The sequence below is a fragment of the Penicillium subrubescens genome (assembly GCF_028828155.1).
Source record: "Penicillium subrubescens strain IBT 31985 chromosome Unknown utg000001l_segment0_segment0, whole genome shotgun sequence".
NCBI lineage: Eukaryota > Fungi > Ascomycota > Eurotiomycetes > Eurotiales > Aspergillaceae > Penicillium > Penicillium subrubescens.
In genome coordinates, this window is record NW_026643151.1 from 4,045,968 (window position 1) to 4,062,988 (window position 17,021).

A 17,021-nucleotide genomic window follows, 5' to 3' on the forward strand; every position below is an offset into this window, starting at 1 on the left:
AGCCTTGACCACCTCGATGACCTACTGATTTTGTCTCATCAATCATTATCAATAAATTTTTTCTCTAACTGGACTCGCCCGCCATAAACTGGGTTGTGCAGCCATGCGGCCGCTTTCCAAGATCCATTGCGTCATCCCACATAATTCCTCAATCACACCCACTCCAGCTCCAGCACTCACGACACTCTTTACACGCTCTCCCTATTCAACCTCTTCAACTCGTATCTCTCCGCTTCAACATATTATCCAGACCCGTTACCTCCACCGTCTACCTTCGTCTCCTCGTGCCATCAACCACTCACAAAAGACCTTCCAAACCCGCCCACCCTCCTCAGTCCGCATCCCCGCAACTCAAACCTCCCAGTCCCCTCGCTCAGCAGACTTCTCCACATCCTCAACAACAACCATGTCCTCAGACGACGCCTACATGTCCTTCCTGGACAAAGCAAACGCAGACCTCAACGCTGGCCGACCCCAGCAAGGGGCCACCGAGACTGCTCGCACCGAGACCGTCGATGCGAATACCCAGGTTCCGAAGGCGCTGCAGTCGGTCGATGCTTATTATGTTTCCGATGCGGACGAGCCGTTTGAACCCGTTGCGCTAAAGTGGGAGGGTGCTTCGAAGGGGGATTGGCCTAGTCCAGGTATGTGGATGTATACGCATATGTGCTCGATTGTATCCCTCGGATGGTTGAACGGGTGTGCCTTGCGCGGTTTCAGGGATCGTGCATGGACTGGACTATCTACCCGTCTACCTATCTACGACAGGACAGACGGGATAAGACACGGGGATTTCTCTTCCTACCTCCCCATCTACCCTTGATATGCACTTCCTTGGATCATGAATGATATGATAATACTGACCCACCATCGTCTTCTCTAGATCAATTCTCCCGCCTCATTTCCCCCTCCGCCGATCTCTCCCAGGCCATTTCAACCCTGAGCCCATCCTCCTTCGATCCAAAGAACCAGTATGCCTCCGTCCTGCGTGCCGTGCGCTCGGCAGCTGTGGAGAAGGACTCGGATGCCGATCAGTCTGGTGTTGAGATTAAGGTCTACCAGGTAGAACTGACTAGTACGAAATTGGAGTATTGGGTGCTGGCATTGGATGTTCCTGGGAGTCGGGTGGTAGGCCTGCGAGCGAAGGCTTTTGAGTCGTAATGAGTGGAGCTTGAATTAGCTGGTTCGGTTGCTGCCATGCTATATGACGAGTGATGCGTGTTGTATATGTACTGCTATTTAGCAGGGTGATTATTGATTGGAGGAATTTAATGGATCGCTATAGTCCCTTTGAAGTATATCAAATTACGCTCTTTACGGAGAAGCCGGGCTTACAACGGCCTGTCCTCGTGGCCATACTCTATTCTCGAGATAGGTATGATGAGGAATGTCCACCTTGAAACAGCAGAGATGGTCCCCGGGATTCGTACTTACATTGATATTCAATCCTTGTATTCCTGTTTGAGGTTCTCTTGACAGATGCTCGTTCGGGCATCGCGACATTCCGTTGCAGCGGGAGGCCGAGAATAGGGACGCGTGTTCGGGAATGGCCGCTGCCTTGGATCTGGGAGCCGTCATGTAAATATCGCAGACTTGCTCATAGGAGAAGAATAGACGATTAATTTTGATCGTGTTTTTGAGATGTGTAGTAAGTTGGACCTTGTTGTAGATATCCTTCCCTTGTTAGAACCCTCGATTGAAGCCTCCGCTCCGTTGCTTATCGGTCCGCCCTGGACAACTTCTACTTTACACTTTACAACATCAACGTGGTATACTTGGCGACTGTCTGGCACCGTTGGATCGACTTGCGCCCATCCATGGAAGGAAAACTCTGTCGATCGCTAGATTCCTGGCTAGCATTCATGACCGTCTCATTCCTGGCTGCCCCGGGGAGGGCATCCCCGGAATGTGCCTCACCCTGGGGAGGGCGCTTCACCCTCAAGAAGAGCAGATTCAAGCAACCAGCAACAAAATATCCCGAACTCACAATTGATTACATTGCTTTCGAAGCGAATTAGTGGCGATTGGATCTCTAGCATGAGTCTGCTGGCTTGAAACTCTTCTAACCACACTTACACCGCTGTTCGTCGTATCGTCCATAGACTATACGCATACCACGGGTTGATCCCTTGAGCCAGACAGTCGGGCATTCCACTGCCCTCCTGTACCCAAACAAGAATCAAGAATCCCCTCTAAGAGCGCAATCTAGGCTCATCTTTTCTCTAGCCATTGTGGTACCTCGAAATCTTTCTCTTTTCTTCTCCGTCGCTTCCACACTGTCTGCCGCTTTCGCTATTACAACGTCTTTCGCCTGGGACATTGGATGCTGTCCAAGTGGTCCTGTCCACTCATTCGACTTTATTGGACTTGACAGCTTTGCATACAGAAAGAAACGCCTTTTCGGTCCTTACCTTTGCAGCTTGGAGATTGCGGGAGAAGAAGGGAAGAAAAGTACGCATTAGCCACCAGGAGGAAGAGCAATTGAATCAGGAAAACGGATTGTAATTGCCCAGTGCAACCACAAAATTGATTGATTCGCTGAGCCTGGATGAGAAAAGTCTTGTCTGTCAAGACGAACGACTAGAGGACGACAACGGGATCGGACCCGGCTTCAACAACGTCAGACTCGCCAGGACGCCTTTCAGATGTCGGACCAAAGCTCTGAAACGTCAAACTCAAAACAAGAGATGCCTCACATCCGCCTGAACTCGGGTCGCCAGGACCCGTTTCTCGAAACAAACGAGGGTTATGCTCCATTGACCGGGCGAACATTACCTCGACCATTAACGCCCCAAGGTCCCGAACCACACGTGCCCGTCGGTGCCCAGGGGATGTCACCTTATGGCGTCTCCCATGCCCCAGAATCATCAGAATTCCTACTCCCGCCCAAGCTAAGGCCCACACCTCGAGATGACCAGGGCCGGTCGGGATCGCCTGATCGCTGGTCCGCACGGTCTGCGGCACGGTCGAGCGTGAGCTCGATGAGTCGGGATAGTCGGTTTCATTTCAATCCGTTTGAGGATTACTCGCGGGCACCGAGTCGGACTGGGAGCGATGAGTATGATGTTAACACGCAGACTGTTTCTGAGAAGTTTAATATCATGCCGACGGATGGGTTGTTGCTTTTTCCTGAAGATGTGGAGAAGGATGATTATCTGCATAATCCCGATCCTTCAGACCAGGACCGTGAGTGTGATGTTTGCAACCGTCGGGGTGTGTTGAACGTTGGTAGTTTGGCGCTTTTGACGGTGGGCATTTTGGTGCTCTTTATTGGGTACCCAGTCATGTAAGACATCCTTGGATTCACTACGAGAGGTGGAGGTGTTCGAAGTGCTAATTTGGATGGTGCAGAACTTGGGTTGAGGGGATCTTGAAACCGACTCAACCGTGCAGGGATGGAGATTTTCTCTGTCTGGATGTTGGGGAGCGGCCTTTGTTGAGTAATATCCGCAGAGGACTGATTGATCCGGATACGCCTGAAGAGGCCATGACCAAGAAGAATGCGGATGGGAAGGAGTGGAAGCTAGTGGTATGTGTGGCATGGATATCTTGGTGACGAAATGGCTCTAACCTGAAGCAGTTCTCGGACGAGTTCAATATGCCTGGTCGCACATTTTACGATGACGATGACCCCTTCTTCCAAGCAGTGGATCTGTGGTATGGAGTGACGATGGATAAAGAGGTTTGTTCACCCCTCGACCAGAACACTGGATGAGTTCATGCTGACCATATCTAGTGGTACGACCCCGATGCTGTCATCACAAACGAAGGCGTTATGGAAATCCGATTCGACAACTTTGAGAACCACGAAGTGGCATATCGATCCGGCATGGTCCAAAGCTGGAACAAACTTTGCTTCAAGGGTGGCCGTCTAGAAGCCAGTCTCTCTCTCCCTGGTGACGGGCACATCCAGGGTTTCTGGCCTGGTTTCTGGGCCATGGGTAACTTGGGTCGTCCGGGCCATGCTGCGACAACTGATGGGATGTGGCCATACAGTTATCACGACGGTTGTGATGCTGGAATTACTCCCAACCAAAGCTCTCCAGATGGCATCAACTTCCTCCCTGGCATGCGGCTCCCAGGCTGCGCTTGTCCTGGGTCTGATCACCCCAGTCCTGGCCGTGCTCGCAGTGCTCCAGAAATCGATGTGCTCGAAGGGAGTACCGCTCCGTTGAACGGCGACGGTCCATACATTGGTAGTGCCTCGCAGTCCCTGCAAGCAGCACCCTTCGATATCTGGTACATGCCTGACTACGGTTCGTCCTCCCCTCAAACCCACCCCCATATCCATCCCTCGCCCTAACCTTATCTTCTCCAGACTACACCGCCGTTTACGATCCCCGCATCACCCAAATAAACGCCTACCGTGGCGGCGTCTACCAACAAGCCATGTCCGGCCTCACAAACCTAAACAGCCGCTGGTACAACGGCACAGAATACCAAATCTTCGCCTTCGAATACACCCCCGGCGCCGTCGGAAACGTAACCTGGTTCATCGGTGCCGACAAAACCTGGACCCTGGATGGCCGCGCCATCGGTCCCAATGGTAACATCGGTCAACGCATGATCCCGCTTGAACCGATGAGTCTGGTCATGAATCTGGGTATGGCGGATAACTTTGCCCCGCAGAATAAGAGTATCCGCGAGTATATGCCTGCGTATCTCAGGTTTGATTATATTCGGATTTATCAGGATCCGGATGATGTTAGTGTCACTTGTGATCCGCCTGGGTTTGAGACGACGGGGTATATTGATGCGCATCGGAAGGCGTATGATAATCATAATCTGACGACTTGGTGAGTTATTTTATACGTGCTTTGCTGTTGTTTGTTTTGGTACTAACCGGATTTCTTCTCAGGGAGGACGCTGGTTACAACTGGCCGAAGAATAGCTATATGCATGGCTGTTAACATGCTCTCCCAGTATGGCTTTCGCCTGTCTTGGTCGTTGAATTTGTTCGTCGTTTTAGCGGCATTGTGTTTTGGCGTTGTGGGGTTGAGCATCTCATCTTCATTTTGGGGGGTCTTATTCGATACCTGATATTATATTTACTCATAATATCTATTCCTTTTTCATTTAAATGACCTCCGTAATTCCCGTTTGCTGTAACTTGTTGACTGAGTAACTATAAGATCGAGTAAATACATCGGCCGGGTCTGATTGGTCGGAAGGCCGTGTATGCTGACTCAGCATCCCCGCGCTGACCTCGCCTGAGGCATCCACAACTACACCCCGACAAACCGACAAACCGATCTCCCTTGACAAGTTGATATTACAAGTACTGTACTGACTGCTAATCTCGGAGAATTCCTGGTTGCTACTCTATCCTGTAAGCCTGTAAGGAAGACCAGGATTGACTCGTATCAGATTGACTAACATTCAGTGCAGATCCTGCCGCAATAAACGTCTTGTTGGGCCAATTGCACCAGCTTCATTGTTCATAAACGAACTCTGATCACTATCGGGTAATTGAACAACCGGTCTGGAACCGTCTCCTTGTGTATCAGTCTCAGCGGAAAAGACTTGTTCATTATATCTGATGACCATATGATCATCGTGACTCCATCGGCGTGTCCATACACAAAGCCACGCTTGAACCACCTCGACCTCGATCAGCTCTGATACAATACTCTCAAGATCTTGGCAAACACCTCATCATCCTCTCACCATTCATATTTTAAAGTCTCCTATTACTATCATGTCCAATAACCAAACAACACCGGGAGAAACAACCCCCCACCAAACAATCCACATGGACACCGACACAGCCTCGGACTCGGAGCCAAATCTCCAACCAGGAGTCTCCCACGTCCACACCTACATCTCAGTGGATACGGACTCCGAAGACGGCGGTATGCAACTCGAGCCGCCGGATGGTGAAATGCTTCGTTTCGCGGAAGATGATAGCGATATCGAATTCGATGAGAGGATTATGGGTGTTGCTATGGAAGAAGATCGAGATGGTAAGTTGAGTCCCAGCTAGCGATATACCTACTACCACTACCCGGATATAACTTCCCCCGATTTCAGTTTATCACCACAAATCGCGATGAAAATTTGATTGCGTACTAATGCCAGTAGAAAACGACTTCACAACCCGCGCCATAAACCCACACTCCTCAATCCCAAACGCACACAACACCCCCTCCCAACCGGGAAACAGAGATCATCCTAGTCTAGGCTTTTATGCGCAACGGGAACGTCCACGGCCCCGTCCTCGTCGTCTCCGGACACAGGGTCATCTTACTGAAGAACAACATGCCGCGTTGGCGGTTCTGTCGAATTGGGAACTTCTCGTTACGCATGCGCTGAATTCACATCGGGTAAGTTAAAATGCCGGTATTAACCACTCTTGATCTATGATGGAATCATCACACATATCTTCAAAAACCTACAATATGACTTAACGATTTCTGACTTCGACACAGACAATCCCCCAAACCCGCCGCCGCTTCCAAGCAAAACTACTCTCCCCCAACAACACCACCCTGGAAAACGAGCTCTACGCCTCACGTTTCATCGTGCCTGCCTCAAAATCAGAACTTCTTCCACCGGCAAGCTCGGGCTCAGGACGTGCATACGAAACTGCTTCCGGTGCGGATAATACCACTGCCTTTCTAGTGCCTGGTTCGTATCGGGAGGTTGTGGATGGTGATGAGAGGTCTTGGTGGCCGCTTGGGAAACCGAGGGTTAAGAGGAAGAGTGATAGGGGTGTTGTGGGAGTATTGGGGAGGGGAAGAGATGGGTCGGGCAGTGGTGGGAGTGGGGAGAGTTCGAGGGTTGTGAGTCGTGGGGGGAGTAGGGCTGGGTCTAGGGGGCCTGGTTAGGAGAACCTTGTGGTAGGAGGTGCTTGCTTGAATTGAAGTTGATGAGTGATGAGATTGTCATTATGGTTTATGTATCCGACCTACTAGCATGGCAACTAAATGAATTCATCCCTACCGTAACCGCAAGCCCAAGCAACAAATTCAAACTCACGATCGTTTCTGCAAGAGAGGAGGTCTGACCAATCATTCTTCAATCCGAGTTGACACTCCATCGCCCGCTTTCTTATCCTGGTTCCTAGCAGCGTCGAACATGTACCGAAGCACTGCCGGACAGCCTATCCGCGTCCCGGCGTTTAGCAGGTAGATTCTTGGTATACAGTGGCCGCTCACTGTTGTCACAGCACTACTCGAGATTTTCTGCGGTAGGAACTCTTCTAGCCTTAAGTCTGCGGCAATCTTAAAAAGACTTGTAGAGCCTTTTCGAAGTGACTTGTTCGTTTTGAGGTCCCTTCGCATATCTTAATCGAGGTGTACGAGGATATAGGCGTAATCATCTATCTAAAGGCTGCTACGACTAATATCCTGCCGAATAAGGCCGTATAAGGTCTCGCCCTGATCAACCAAAGATCTGCTTATCTGAGCGGATAAAAATCCCCCTAGGCACTCTCCGTATGTACACCCGTATTTGAGACGTGCTGTATTAAGGCCTAGAGTATCCTGCCCTAACGGCAAGAAGAGACAGGACACTGCGGTCTCAGGGTACCCTTTAAAGCTATCTGATATGTTCAAGAATCTAAAGATATCTTCCTTTTAAGTTCGTATTGTCTCTAACTTATCCTACAGTAGTTCTAGTAGAGTGTACCTATTAATATCGCAGGACGTTTTCTAGGAGTCGGCAACGTGGATTCTTAAGGAGCCACTGTATACTTAGGGGCTTAATCTCGTAAGCCGTTAAATGCAGAAGCGTGGTTTTAGAGTTCGTCACTCGATTCAAGCCTATCTTATCGTCGGTATGAGTAGCAAAAAAGGCTTTTAGTTCTTCGTCCCTTAGAGTGAGAACTGTATAATATAGCGGTAATGCGTCACGAAGTCGGTCTATTTTTAGTTTCTTTACCGCAGTAAAACGATCTATTTCGGAGATAGCCTCTAATTTTTTATCCTCAAGATCTTTAGTATAGCTTCTATTTAGGTCGACATTAGAAGCCGCCACAAGGGTGCGAGAGTAATGTTGCATATCCAACGAATATGCAAAACATCGAGATGCTCCGACTCGGCGAAAACCGTACGACCGCTAAAATTTAATAGCAGGCGATTTCAACTTAACTCTGTATATTGAGCTGTTCTTCTGCGGACTTTCCTCTTAACTACTATCCGATATTAGCTGTGAGAATTCCGGGGCCGACGAGAGCGTGTAGAGTCTATGCTTGCTTATAGGCCTTATCGGAATTAACGAATGAATCTGCGTCTTCGTCGCCTGAATTCTTATCTAGGCTATACTGTCTAGCCGTTTCTAAAAGTAAAGACACTATTATTTGTCCTGGCCCTTTCCGACGTAGTTTTAGTGCTGTAATATACACTTTTTTAATTAAGAAAAGGGGGCTATCATTAAGCTCCTTTCCCTATACACTAGTTCTTCATTGCACGGGATGGTCCTTGTACTTAGTCTGGACTGTTCCGTAGCGCTCAAAGACATAAAAAGCTACACTGCATGTTTCCTTGCTAGGCTCTTCTATCTCTTCCCAGAATCTAGAGCGTATGCTCTCTCGATGAATATACCGAGCTAATACCGTGGCGATAGTAACGCTATCACAAGTGCATTCGGCGACAAAGTTCCTTATCTACTTGAGCTCGCTCTCGTCCTCATCAGTCAAGAAGAGCCGAATATTTAGCGTTTGATTTGTTTCACCGGATATACTATATTCGTGCTCTTCAATGTCGTCTTCACGATCCAGGTCTTCGCTGTTATATTCGCTGTCATCTTCCCTCCACCATTCCTCTTCCTCGGAGTCATCGAATTCGCTGTCGTCAGATTTATCTTCTGCCGACTCATCATCTTCAAAGTCCATTCCTGCGCTAAAGAAATGTCAGTGGAACCCACGATTCTTACGTGTTAGTGGGAGGGAAGGAGAGCGCACTGCTTCGCTTGAGAGATACTGGGTCCCCCTCCATTTTCTCCTCATCCCTTTCCATTGTTATTATCAACCTTGATTCCTGGCCTAATTTGGGCGAGACCTGTATGATGGAGGAGAAGAAAGGTAGTAGGCAGGCGGAGAGAGACTCGAAATCAGTTTCAACAGTTTATTACTTTCGATTCCTTCTCAAACTGTACTACGAAACACGTTAGTCTATTTTTAATTTAGCATATCGTAATATCGTGAAACGCTTTTTTTGACCAAAGTCACATGATTATTTTTTTGTGCTGTAGCTGGAATAAAATCCATCTGATTAATGTCTCGAAGTCTGATGTCATTGGGAATAAGAAGCTATTTCTAGAAAGTAAATGGGAAGGCTAACTCTGTTTATGACGAGAACAACCAGGAACCAACGTAATTGTCTCCCTCCGTGAACACGTTAAAGCATCAGGAGCATGAGACCGAAAATATTGGCTCCTTGGCCATCGTGACCGGCCACCCGATTGCGTAGTATATAGCAAAGTCAGCTGTGCCCACTTTTACTGCCACTGAGCATCTGGCCGATTCTACCACCATTATGACTACTGATATATCATATGACGGTCCTAACTTGGGATTTCAAGTCAGAGGACTATGGCTATATTAGTGTTAAGCTCTGCAGGTGGGGAAAATCACGACAGTAATAGAACGTGACTAATGTAATTGCCTTGATATCACTCGAAACGTCTTTAAATTATGCCTACGGGATCTACGAACGACTAGTCCTCACAATGACAAGGACCGTGTTGAAGAAACTAATGTAAAGTTGCTCCCAGTCAAGTCTTAATACTAGGCTTTAGACAACCCGCAGTTTAAGCAACAGCCAGATAGCCAGAGCAGCGGTCTCCTAGGGGGGGGGGGGGGGGGGGGGTGATCCCAGCAAAGGTAAGACCATACTTCCTGTACGCTATCATCAACGAATTAAGGCAATATTTATGCATGATAGGGACATCTCCTTCTTTTTTTACCAAGATACGGCCGCGCGAATTAATAATGTCATGGCTGTACTCTAGAGCTTAGTATATTAACTAGTTGTGAGACGCCTATCTCTTCTCTCCATGTGCGTCTCCGGTATAATCAAGCGGGAAAAATAGTATTTTAGGAAATAAACGCGTGGTTTACTCTCTTAAATATCTTGAATGATATATTAAAAGACATAAGTAAATAAAATACTTATTTAGTGGTCGATACGCTTAACGAATGCATAGCAGGCCATCTTTTGCTTTTAGACTTAATCATCCACGAATCATCCACCCACCCGCACGTGAAGTGGATTGTTTCGAGCCGCAACTAGCCTATTATTAAAGAGCATCTGGATACTACAACCTAGATAATGTCGATCTCATTAGAGCTAAATGAAGTGATTGTATCTAAGGCCGCAAAGAAGTTCATACATCCTAAGGTTGACCGATTAGCAAAAAAACAAACGATATAAAGACGAAACCCATGATACCGTTAAAGTCTAAATTGCCTTGTAATATGAAGCCACTAAGCCTGTCTACTCAAGATAGCATAGGGAAACTTAGCCGAATAATGGGAATCTATATCAATATAGTAAAAGGATTGTTCAAAAGTTCAAACACTTCAAAATGAGCCTAAGGCCTGGCAACACATCATATATAGATAAGCATATTATCAAAAGACACATATATTGAACGACAGATATAGCATAGTTCAAATTTGGACACATATTCAAACTCATACATAGAGCATACAATCAATACACCAATAATAGCAAGTTAAGCAATTATCCGTTCTTCAAACTGGGGAGAGGTACGTTCCGACCGATTCAACCGTAGCCCATCGTCCATGTTCATCCGGCCCGCTATTCATAGTGAGAAGCAACGAAATTTCGATTGTTTTGTCAACTCGCGGAGTACCAGGTACCGCAAACTCCTCCGTGTCCACCTTGTCATGAGAATGACCGACATCCTTGTACAGTATCTTGTCTGATCCCATAGCGACTTGGATCGCATCAAGTCTGGTTTTCCATCCTGTGGCATATGCGACGTCGACTTTTTGGAGTTTCAGTCTCTTGCCGTCCACTTCAGGCGGGATCATTACTGGAACATGAACCCAGCCTTTGTTGTCATTAGTCCCGTTCGATCTGACATGCCCACCCCATTCTGGTTGGGTAATACTGAAGGTGGTACCATCGGGATGAAGGTGCGTCGCCTTTCCGTCTGCCTTGAAAGGATATATGGTCATTGTTTATCGCGAAATATTCACTTCTGAAATAGATAGTGTGCAACTCGTAGAAAAGAAATTTCTGGGGCCTAACATGATGTTATTTATGTTTGAAATCGGATTGGGGTTTAGTCTTCAAGGTGATACATTTGGATCCGATACGCCGGCAGAGGCCAGATGTTTTGTACCGTGGTAGTTGTTTTGTTTGATGACGTTGGCTCTCTAAATTCGTACTGCTTCATAAAGCCTAAACTTACTTATAATTTGAAAGAACACTAGCAAAACCAACAGTTTAACAAGAAATCTAGACTCCAGGACTTCAATGTTCTAGATAGCTAGTCTTATACTGCATGTGGTATAATTATGAGTGTTTATCGTAGCTAAGAGATACTCTATAGGTATTTCATATCTCGAGAAAGTGAACGATATTCAAGAAAGGCCAGACATTGACGAAGTAGCTGCAAACGACGTCCCGACTTTAAACCTTGTTTAGTAGTTTGATATAGAGTGCAAGGTCTAGTATTCAAACGTATTAAGCCTTGGTTAGTAATTTATCGCACGGGCTAGATAAACTTAAAAAAATTTAGGTTTCCCTACACTATTCACTGCTAAGGAGGTTAGGATTAAATTTTGGTAAAGGATATAGGCCGTTTAATGATTCATAGAGAACCAGCCTCCAGTGTTTCTAACATGTCATTAGAGAGGCTCAGCGATAGACCACTTTACATGACATCACCAATAGTGAATTGCTCGTAACGCTTTGAATGTTTCTATGCAAACGGATTCAATATGACTAATTTGGGATATCTAGTATTTAGGATCCTGAACAAGTATACCTCATCGCCGGAAAAGATACGGTCTAAGACAGTCGATAGGGTGATTGCTGCTTTTCGTCTGAACACGAGGGACGACTATGATCACTACCCCAGATCGCGTATTCATTACAGGTCCGGCCTGTGGTGACGCATCACCGACATGCGGGTCTTTCCTCATCGCATTTGACCCATCGAATCCTGGAGACGCGTGAGCTGCACTGCTGGGGAGAAGGTTGGGGCATACTCCACGACTCACTTGCATGTGCGACACCCTGTCTTTGTCTTGCGACCCTTGCGGCCTCGACCGAGATACATCGGCAGCGTGGCGCGCCGTGAGGTAAAGAAAAAGAAGTGTTCGGACACCTAGCGTAGTCGTGCAAGGAAACTCCACGGTGCGGTCATTGTGCAGGCCTGCACGAGCGGCAGCGATGTCCTCTTAAGCTTCACGCCTGAGCAATGAACAGTATGAGTCCTATGACATCATATTTTCTCCAGTCTGTTTCGGTTGAGAACTTTCGAACACAGAGTGGATACCTCTCGACTTACTTGACATATATCAGCACTTGCTAAAATATATGGACTAGTACGCATTCAGGACGAATAAGATCCAGGGGGACAAATTCGGGATGAAAAAGATTGACTGATTGAAGAGAAAGAGTACGGTCGAGGGCATGTTGAAATACCCTCCATGCCAGGCGTCGAATACGCCGATACTCCGTGGTTACAACGCTAGAGTTGCAAATTGACACAATTTCGTACAAAAAACCAAAGAACTTTGGTCTTCTATATGACCAATCAGTTGCTAGCGGTAAGTTACCGCTCCATGCTCTGACAATATATCATATATGCTTAAACCGGACATGGCCGATTTTCAGCCGGCCCCGTGAGACTCTGTCTTCCTGCGATGCACATTTCCCCTTGCAATGGTACTGATTGATAGTAGGCTCCGCCATCATATGGGGCGTCTGTAGCTATTTTCTGGCGGTGAGTGTAGCCTACACAATGCAACATCTCGTGCAATAGCGTCTGCGCAATCTCATCATTTGACAGTGGGAGCAAGTTGGTATTGTTGACATCGATGAAACGGCTGCCGGGTATAGTACTGGCATTGTGCGTTGGGTCTGCGTCAATACCATGGTGGATTTGTACCCAGTATAGCTCGCGCACCTCCTTGGCCTGTTGCGCTGTGAGAAAGGTACAGACACCCGCGCGGTCGTAGCCAGTTTGGTGCCCACGGAGAATCTGATATCGTTCTTCGTCTGTAAAAGCCGGGTCGAAGGTAAAAAGGATGGTGGGTACTAAGACTGGAAGGGGGATAACAATCTGCCCGGGTGGTGGAATGGCGTTGTTAGCCTGTATGGGTATATAACCTAGAATAGCCTGGCGTCTGCATTCTGGGGCTGGAGGAAGCAAGCTCGCCTCGCTAATTGTGTATCGATAGGTTCCCTTCACTGGGTCATACCAACGGACCAAAGGGAGTGTTTTAGTGTCGTCCTGTCGCTTGGGATAGATGTACCAAGCAATTCCACTCTTCTTGTATCCCTCCGTGGCCTCTAGAGTGACGGCGCTTATCGGATCACATGCGTAGAATTGGCCGTCTGTTTTGTTTATCCAGTGATAAACTGGAATCAGATTGCCCTTAGGTTCAGTGAAGACCAAACCTTGGTATGGGATCTCAACAGGTGCTCTCTGTGTAGCTTCAGCGGACTGCTTCTCATCGCCGTGGCACATTATGATCCAGTGGCAATTATCAGTACTGGAACTATGGAGAGATTTTGAATAAGTAAGATTGATGATAACGATGAGTACTCTGAAGAGAAGATACTAGTTTATATCCTTTTGTTTCCCTGCCCCGAACCAACCACAGCATAGAAAAGGCACTTCTGACCCTACGACATAAGAACTTAAAAAAAAGGCAAGACGTCACCCAATCTAAGACCGCTTGTAAGCTGGGTCACACAGGTCACAACATCCTGGCCCACTATGCTATTGTCACGAGCGGCAGGGTGGAAGTTGTCTAGACCTGGCTATGACCCGCCCCCATGCGACCAAGATCCGTACTCGAACCGACCCTCAACTGCATATTCCTGCGTAATTTCCCCAATTGGATGGACAAAAAGTGTGACTAAGCAGTTTCAAGCAGTTCTGCAACGTAATAACCAATTAACTAACCAATGTATAAGTCACGATTAATCATCTGTTTGTCCTGTTTGACGACCGTGAGGGTCGCCCGCGGGTCGCAGCCAGTTCTAGAGTTGTCCTTCCGGTTGCGGAGTATACACTATGAAGTTTATGTCCTAATGTAGATAAGGTTATAGAAAACTACCGTGGAATAAATTAAAATTTGAAAGTGAACAAAATTCGTGCCTTTTACACTCGTCACGCATCGCTAACTGCTCACTATGAGCTGATCTCAAACGTACAGTACGCCGTGAATGTTCCTGTAACTCGTCCACAAGCGATCTGTACCTAACAACTTCGTGAGACTTCTTCGATGTGCAAGCCTGCGTGCCGAAAATGGCCTCTAGCACTCTCTGGTTTTGCACCAACCACATCAATACACCATGCGAGGAAGACATCAAATCCTTGATCAGGATTTGCTTCATAGTAACCCCAGTTGCGCCTAATGAAGCTTTTCAACTCAGCAAAATCCTCATCAATCGGATCCAAGTCCGGCGAGTAGGGCGGCAAATAAACCAACTTCACTCCCGCGTCCGTATATATCTGTGAAATCTGCTCTGAATGATGAAAAGACGCATTATCCCTGACCAGAACAGATTTAGGCCCTGGCCACCTTCCACAGTGCTGCAGAAGTTGAGCTATAAAGTCCTCGAACACAGTCGCGTCCGTTGAGCCGCGGAAGATTCGCGAGAGAATTATCCTATCCTAGGAGTACGTAGGCAGTATCTAATATCGCTGGTCGCGGTGGAACTGGGATACTTGCATGGGGGCCACGCCAAGTGGTGACCAGCCTGTCCATCGGAACACAACCCTTTTAGCATATCCAGATTCATCAACGTAAACTAGGTGATATGACTGAAAATCGGATAAATTGTGCAAATAACAGTCCCGTAAGGTGGTGCTTCGCTCCCTGGCTTACTACCGAGCAGTCTTCTTAGACCAACCTTTAGCGATGGGGGCTCTTCTGATGCTGGATGTTGTAATCATGGTGTGAAACTCATCCCAGAGGAAGACAGCCATCTCGTTAAGGTATAGACCGGGTTTTTCGGATAGGTGATCGTAGAGCGCCTCGATCATCAGTGGTGTTACTGTCCGTCTCCGGCCTATTCGAGTTGGCTGAGCGTGGGCACTGCTAAACTGCCGCAAGTTTCAACAAACATCTATGATCGTAGCCTTGCTGCAGTTAGCTTCTTGGCCATTGGAGATGTGGTTCGTGCTGGCTGTCTATCATATCACAGATCAGGTGTGAAGCTAATTTTGAGCAGCCCTGTACTCTAGCGCTATAGAATGGCTCGCTTGCTTAGCCACAGATGCCGTGGGGCCCAGATGTCGCCATCGTCGTTCTCTCAGGTTGCTCTGTATCTAATAGATGAATCTTCAAAAACGCAACCCGGATATGCTAATAGCGAAAATCCCGTATATCTTCCTGACCTTGGTTAATGCCATATATTGTAGGTAAAGCAAGGCTACAACTGCGAAAACTATATCATGACCATCCTCACTCCATATCCGAATCATAATCATCATCGCCCCAATGACGCCGAACATTCTTCTTCACCACCTTCATATCCACAAACTCCAACCAACTACTATACCAATCCAAAAACTCAGGAAGAGAATTAAACCGTGGATACTGACCATAAAGAGCCGTTGAATTTTCCAGCCCAGCATGAAAAACACAAACACGCCATGCCCAGTCTTTGAGAGATGGATCCGGGCTCCTCGAGTCCTCCTCCTGATGATAATACAGATACGCACTGTACCATTCATCGTGCTGTGCGCGCCAGCCGGTCCCAGTTAAGAAGCCGACTTTAACATCCGGGTCTTCATCCACGTAGGCGTCGACGTTCGCTTTGTCGAGGATGTAGTCCTCAAGATTCTTTCATTATTTGTCGGGATGTTAAGATTCTTGATGTAGGTAGCGCATTACCTCTGACGGCACGCTCGGAGAAGGCATACTCTGTTATCCCGACAGCAGGGACTGGTTCGAACGGGCAGATCCCCGAGGAGCGAAAATCAGGATCTTGGATGCCGTTGGCGTATTTGAGGAAGAGGCCTAGTTCGTGGCATAGAGGGATATCAACCACCTCTTCTTCTTCTTTCTCATCGTCTTCCTCCTCCTCGTCGGACTGCTCTTGTCTCATCCGCACCACCGCCTCATCACGTACTTCCTTCAAAACCTCTAGATACGCCTGCCGCCATTCATCCGTAATCAAACTCGACGGTATAATTCCATCCATAAACTGATGATAGATATTTCACGCCTTCTAGCCGTGTAACTCTTCTCGTCTCACGGTCTTGTCGAACAGGACCTATGGGAGCGTAGTCATTCCATCTTTCTTCTTAAAATGCGTCAGCGCATAAATCCGGCCAGTATGAGCGCATTTTCCTGATTTTCTCCTCCTTGGTGGAGAGGCTCATTGCTTGGATCTTGTTGATGCGGTCTTGTAGGAGCTGCCGGTCCGAAGATTCCATTGTGGTGCTGAATCGTTGCACGGCTTGACGCATCCTTTCATCTGGGTTTGTCGAAGGTGATTGTATGCTGTTTGCCATGGTTAGATGTGGCTGGTGGACTTGAAATAGCGGGATGAAGACAGAAATAGAGGAGAGATACGAAGAAAATGGCGCTTAAGAGATGTGTGGGAATCTAAGATGTAACTGAGGTCTGAAGGATCTGCAGTATATAGATATGGCCATGTGACCAGTAGCCTAATCTACCGAACTATGTACAGTCGAAGGGGGGATCCGTTTGCTTCAAGGAAACTATCATGTTCGGGCATCAATTTCAAAGGTCCTTAGATCCTAGTTGAAAAAATTGTTGTAAAAATTATTTCAATTTACTGTCTGGGCAGTCCTCCAATAACGATGTATGCTCGCTAACACAAAATATAAAAAAGTAC

At 47.4% G+C, this 17,021-nt stretch overlaps 9 protein-coding genes across 9 annotated transcripts; 3 read left to right on the plus strand and 6 right to left on the minus strand.

Moving 5' to 3' along the window:
- Positions 1-103: 103 nt before the first annotated feature.
- N7473_001394 (uncharacterized protein) lies at positions 104-1,161 on the plus strand (the record flags this gene model as incomplete). The annotated part of the gene is made up of 2 exons (XM_057147334.1): positions 104-644; positions 884-1,161. The coding sequence occupies 2 exons, from the start codon at positions 104-106 to the stop codon at positions 1,159-1,161; spliced, it is 819 nt and encodes a 272-aa protein (XP_057015220.1).
- A 1,526-nt stretch (positions 1,162-2,687) lies between these two features.
- Positions 2,688-4,910, plus strand: N7473_001395 (SKN1/KRE6 family beta-glucan synthesis-associated protein; the record flags this gene model as incomplete). The annotated part of the gene is made up of 6 exons (XM_057147335.1): positions 2,688-3,286; positions 3,352-3,529; positions 3,581-3,682; positions 3,737-4,256; positions 4,319-4,796; positions 4,859-4,910. The coding sequence occupies 6 exons, from the start codon at positions 2,688-2,690 to the stop codon at positions 4,908-4,910; spliced, it is 1,929 nt and encodes a 642-aa protein (XP_057015221.1).
- A 361-nt stretch (positions 4,911-5,271) lies between these two features.
- On the plus strand, positions 5,272-6,827 carry N7473_001396 (uncharacterized protein; the record flags this gene model as incomplete). The annotated part of the gene is made up of 4 exons (XM_057147336.1): positions 5,272-5,329; positions 5,389-5,963; positions 6,082-6,323; positions 6,429-6,827. Exons 2-4 carry the CDS (start codon positions 5,699-5,701, stop codon positions 6,825-6,827), a joined length of 906 nt encoding a protein of 301 aa, XP_057015222.1. The 5' UTR covers positions 5,272-5,329; positions 5,389-5,698.
- A 498-nt stretch (positions 6,828-7,325) lies between these two features.
- On the minus strand, positions 7,326-8,001 carry N7473_001397 (uncharacterized protein; the record flags this gene model as incomplete). Its single annotated transcript, XM_057147337.1, has 2 exons — positions 7,326-7,543; positions 7,695-8,001. 2 exons carry the CDS (start codon positions 7,999-8,001, stop codon positions 7,326-7,328), a joined length of 525 nt encoding a protein of 174 aa, XP_057015223.1.
- Positions 8,002-8,605: 604 nt separating this feature from the next.
- N7473_001398 (uncharacterized protein) lies at positions 8,606-8,833 on the minus strand (the record flags this gene model as incomplete). The annotated part of the gene is made up of 1 exon (XM_057147338.1): positions 8,606-8,833. The coding sequence occupies one exon, from the start codon at positions 8,831-8,833 to the stop codon at positions 8,606-8,608; it is 228 nt and encodes a 75-aa protein (XP_057015224.1).
- Positions 8,834-10,696: 1,863 nt separating this feature from the next.
- N7473_001399 (uncharacterized protein) lies at positions 10,697-11,146 on the minus strand (the record flags this gene model as incomplete). The annotated part of the gene is made up of 1 exon (XM_057147339.1): positions 10,697-11,146. One exon carries the CDS (start codon positions 11,144-11,146, stop codon positions 10,697-10,699), a length of 450 nt encoding a protein of 149 aa, XP_057015225.1.
- A 1,746-nt stretch (positions 11,147-12,892) lies between these two features.
- On the minus strand, positions 12,893-13,671 carry N7473_001400 (uncharacterized protein; the record flags this gene model as incomplete). Its single annotated transcript, XM_057147340.1, has 2 exons — positions 12,893-12,911; positions 12,950-13,671. The coding sequence occupies 2 exons, from the start codon at positions 13,669-13,671 to the stop codon at positions 12,893-12,895; spliced, it is 741 nt and encodes a 246-aa protein (XP_057015226.1).
- A 1,948-nt stretch (positions 13,672-15,619) lies between these two features.
- N7473_001401 (uncharacterized protein) lies at positions 15,620-16,361 on the minus strand (the record flags this gene model as incomplete). Its single annotated transcript, XM_057147341.1, has 2 exons — positions 15,620-16,000; positions 16,059-16,361. 2 exons carry the CDS (start codon positions 16,359-16,361, stop codon positions 15,620-15,622), a joined length of 684 nt encoding a protein of 227 aa, XP_057015227.1.
- A 103-nt stretch (positions 16,362-16,464) lies between these two features.
- N7473_001402 (uncharacterized protein) lies at positions 16,465-16,674 on the minus strand (the record flags this gene model as incomplete). Its single annotated transcript, XM_057147342.1, has 1 exon — positions 16,465-16,674. The coding sequence occupies one exon, from the start codon at positions 16,672-16,674 to the stop codon at positions 16,465-16,467; it is 210 nt and encodes a 69-aa protein (XP_057015228.1).
- Positions 16,675-17,021: the final 347 nt, after the last annotated feature.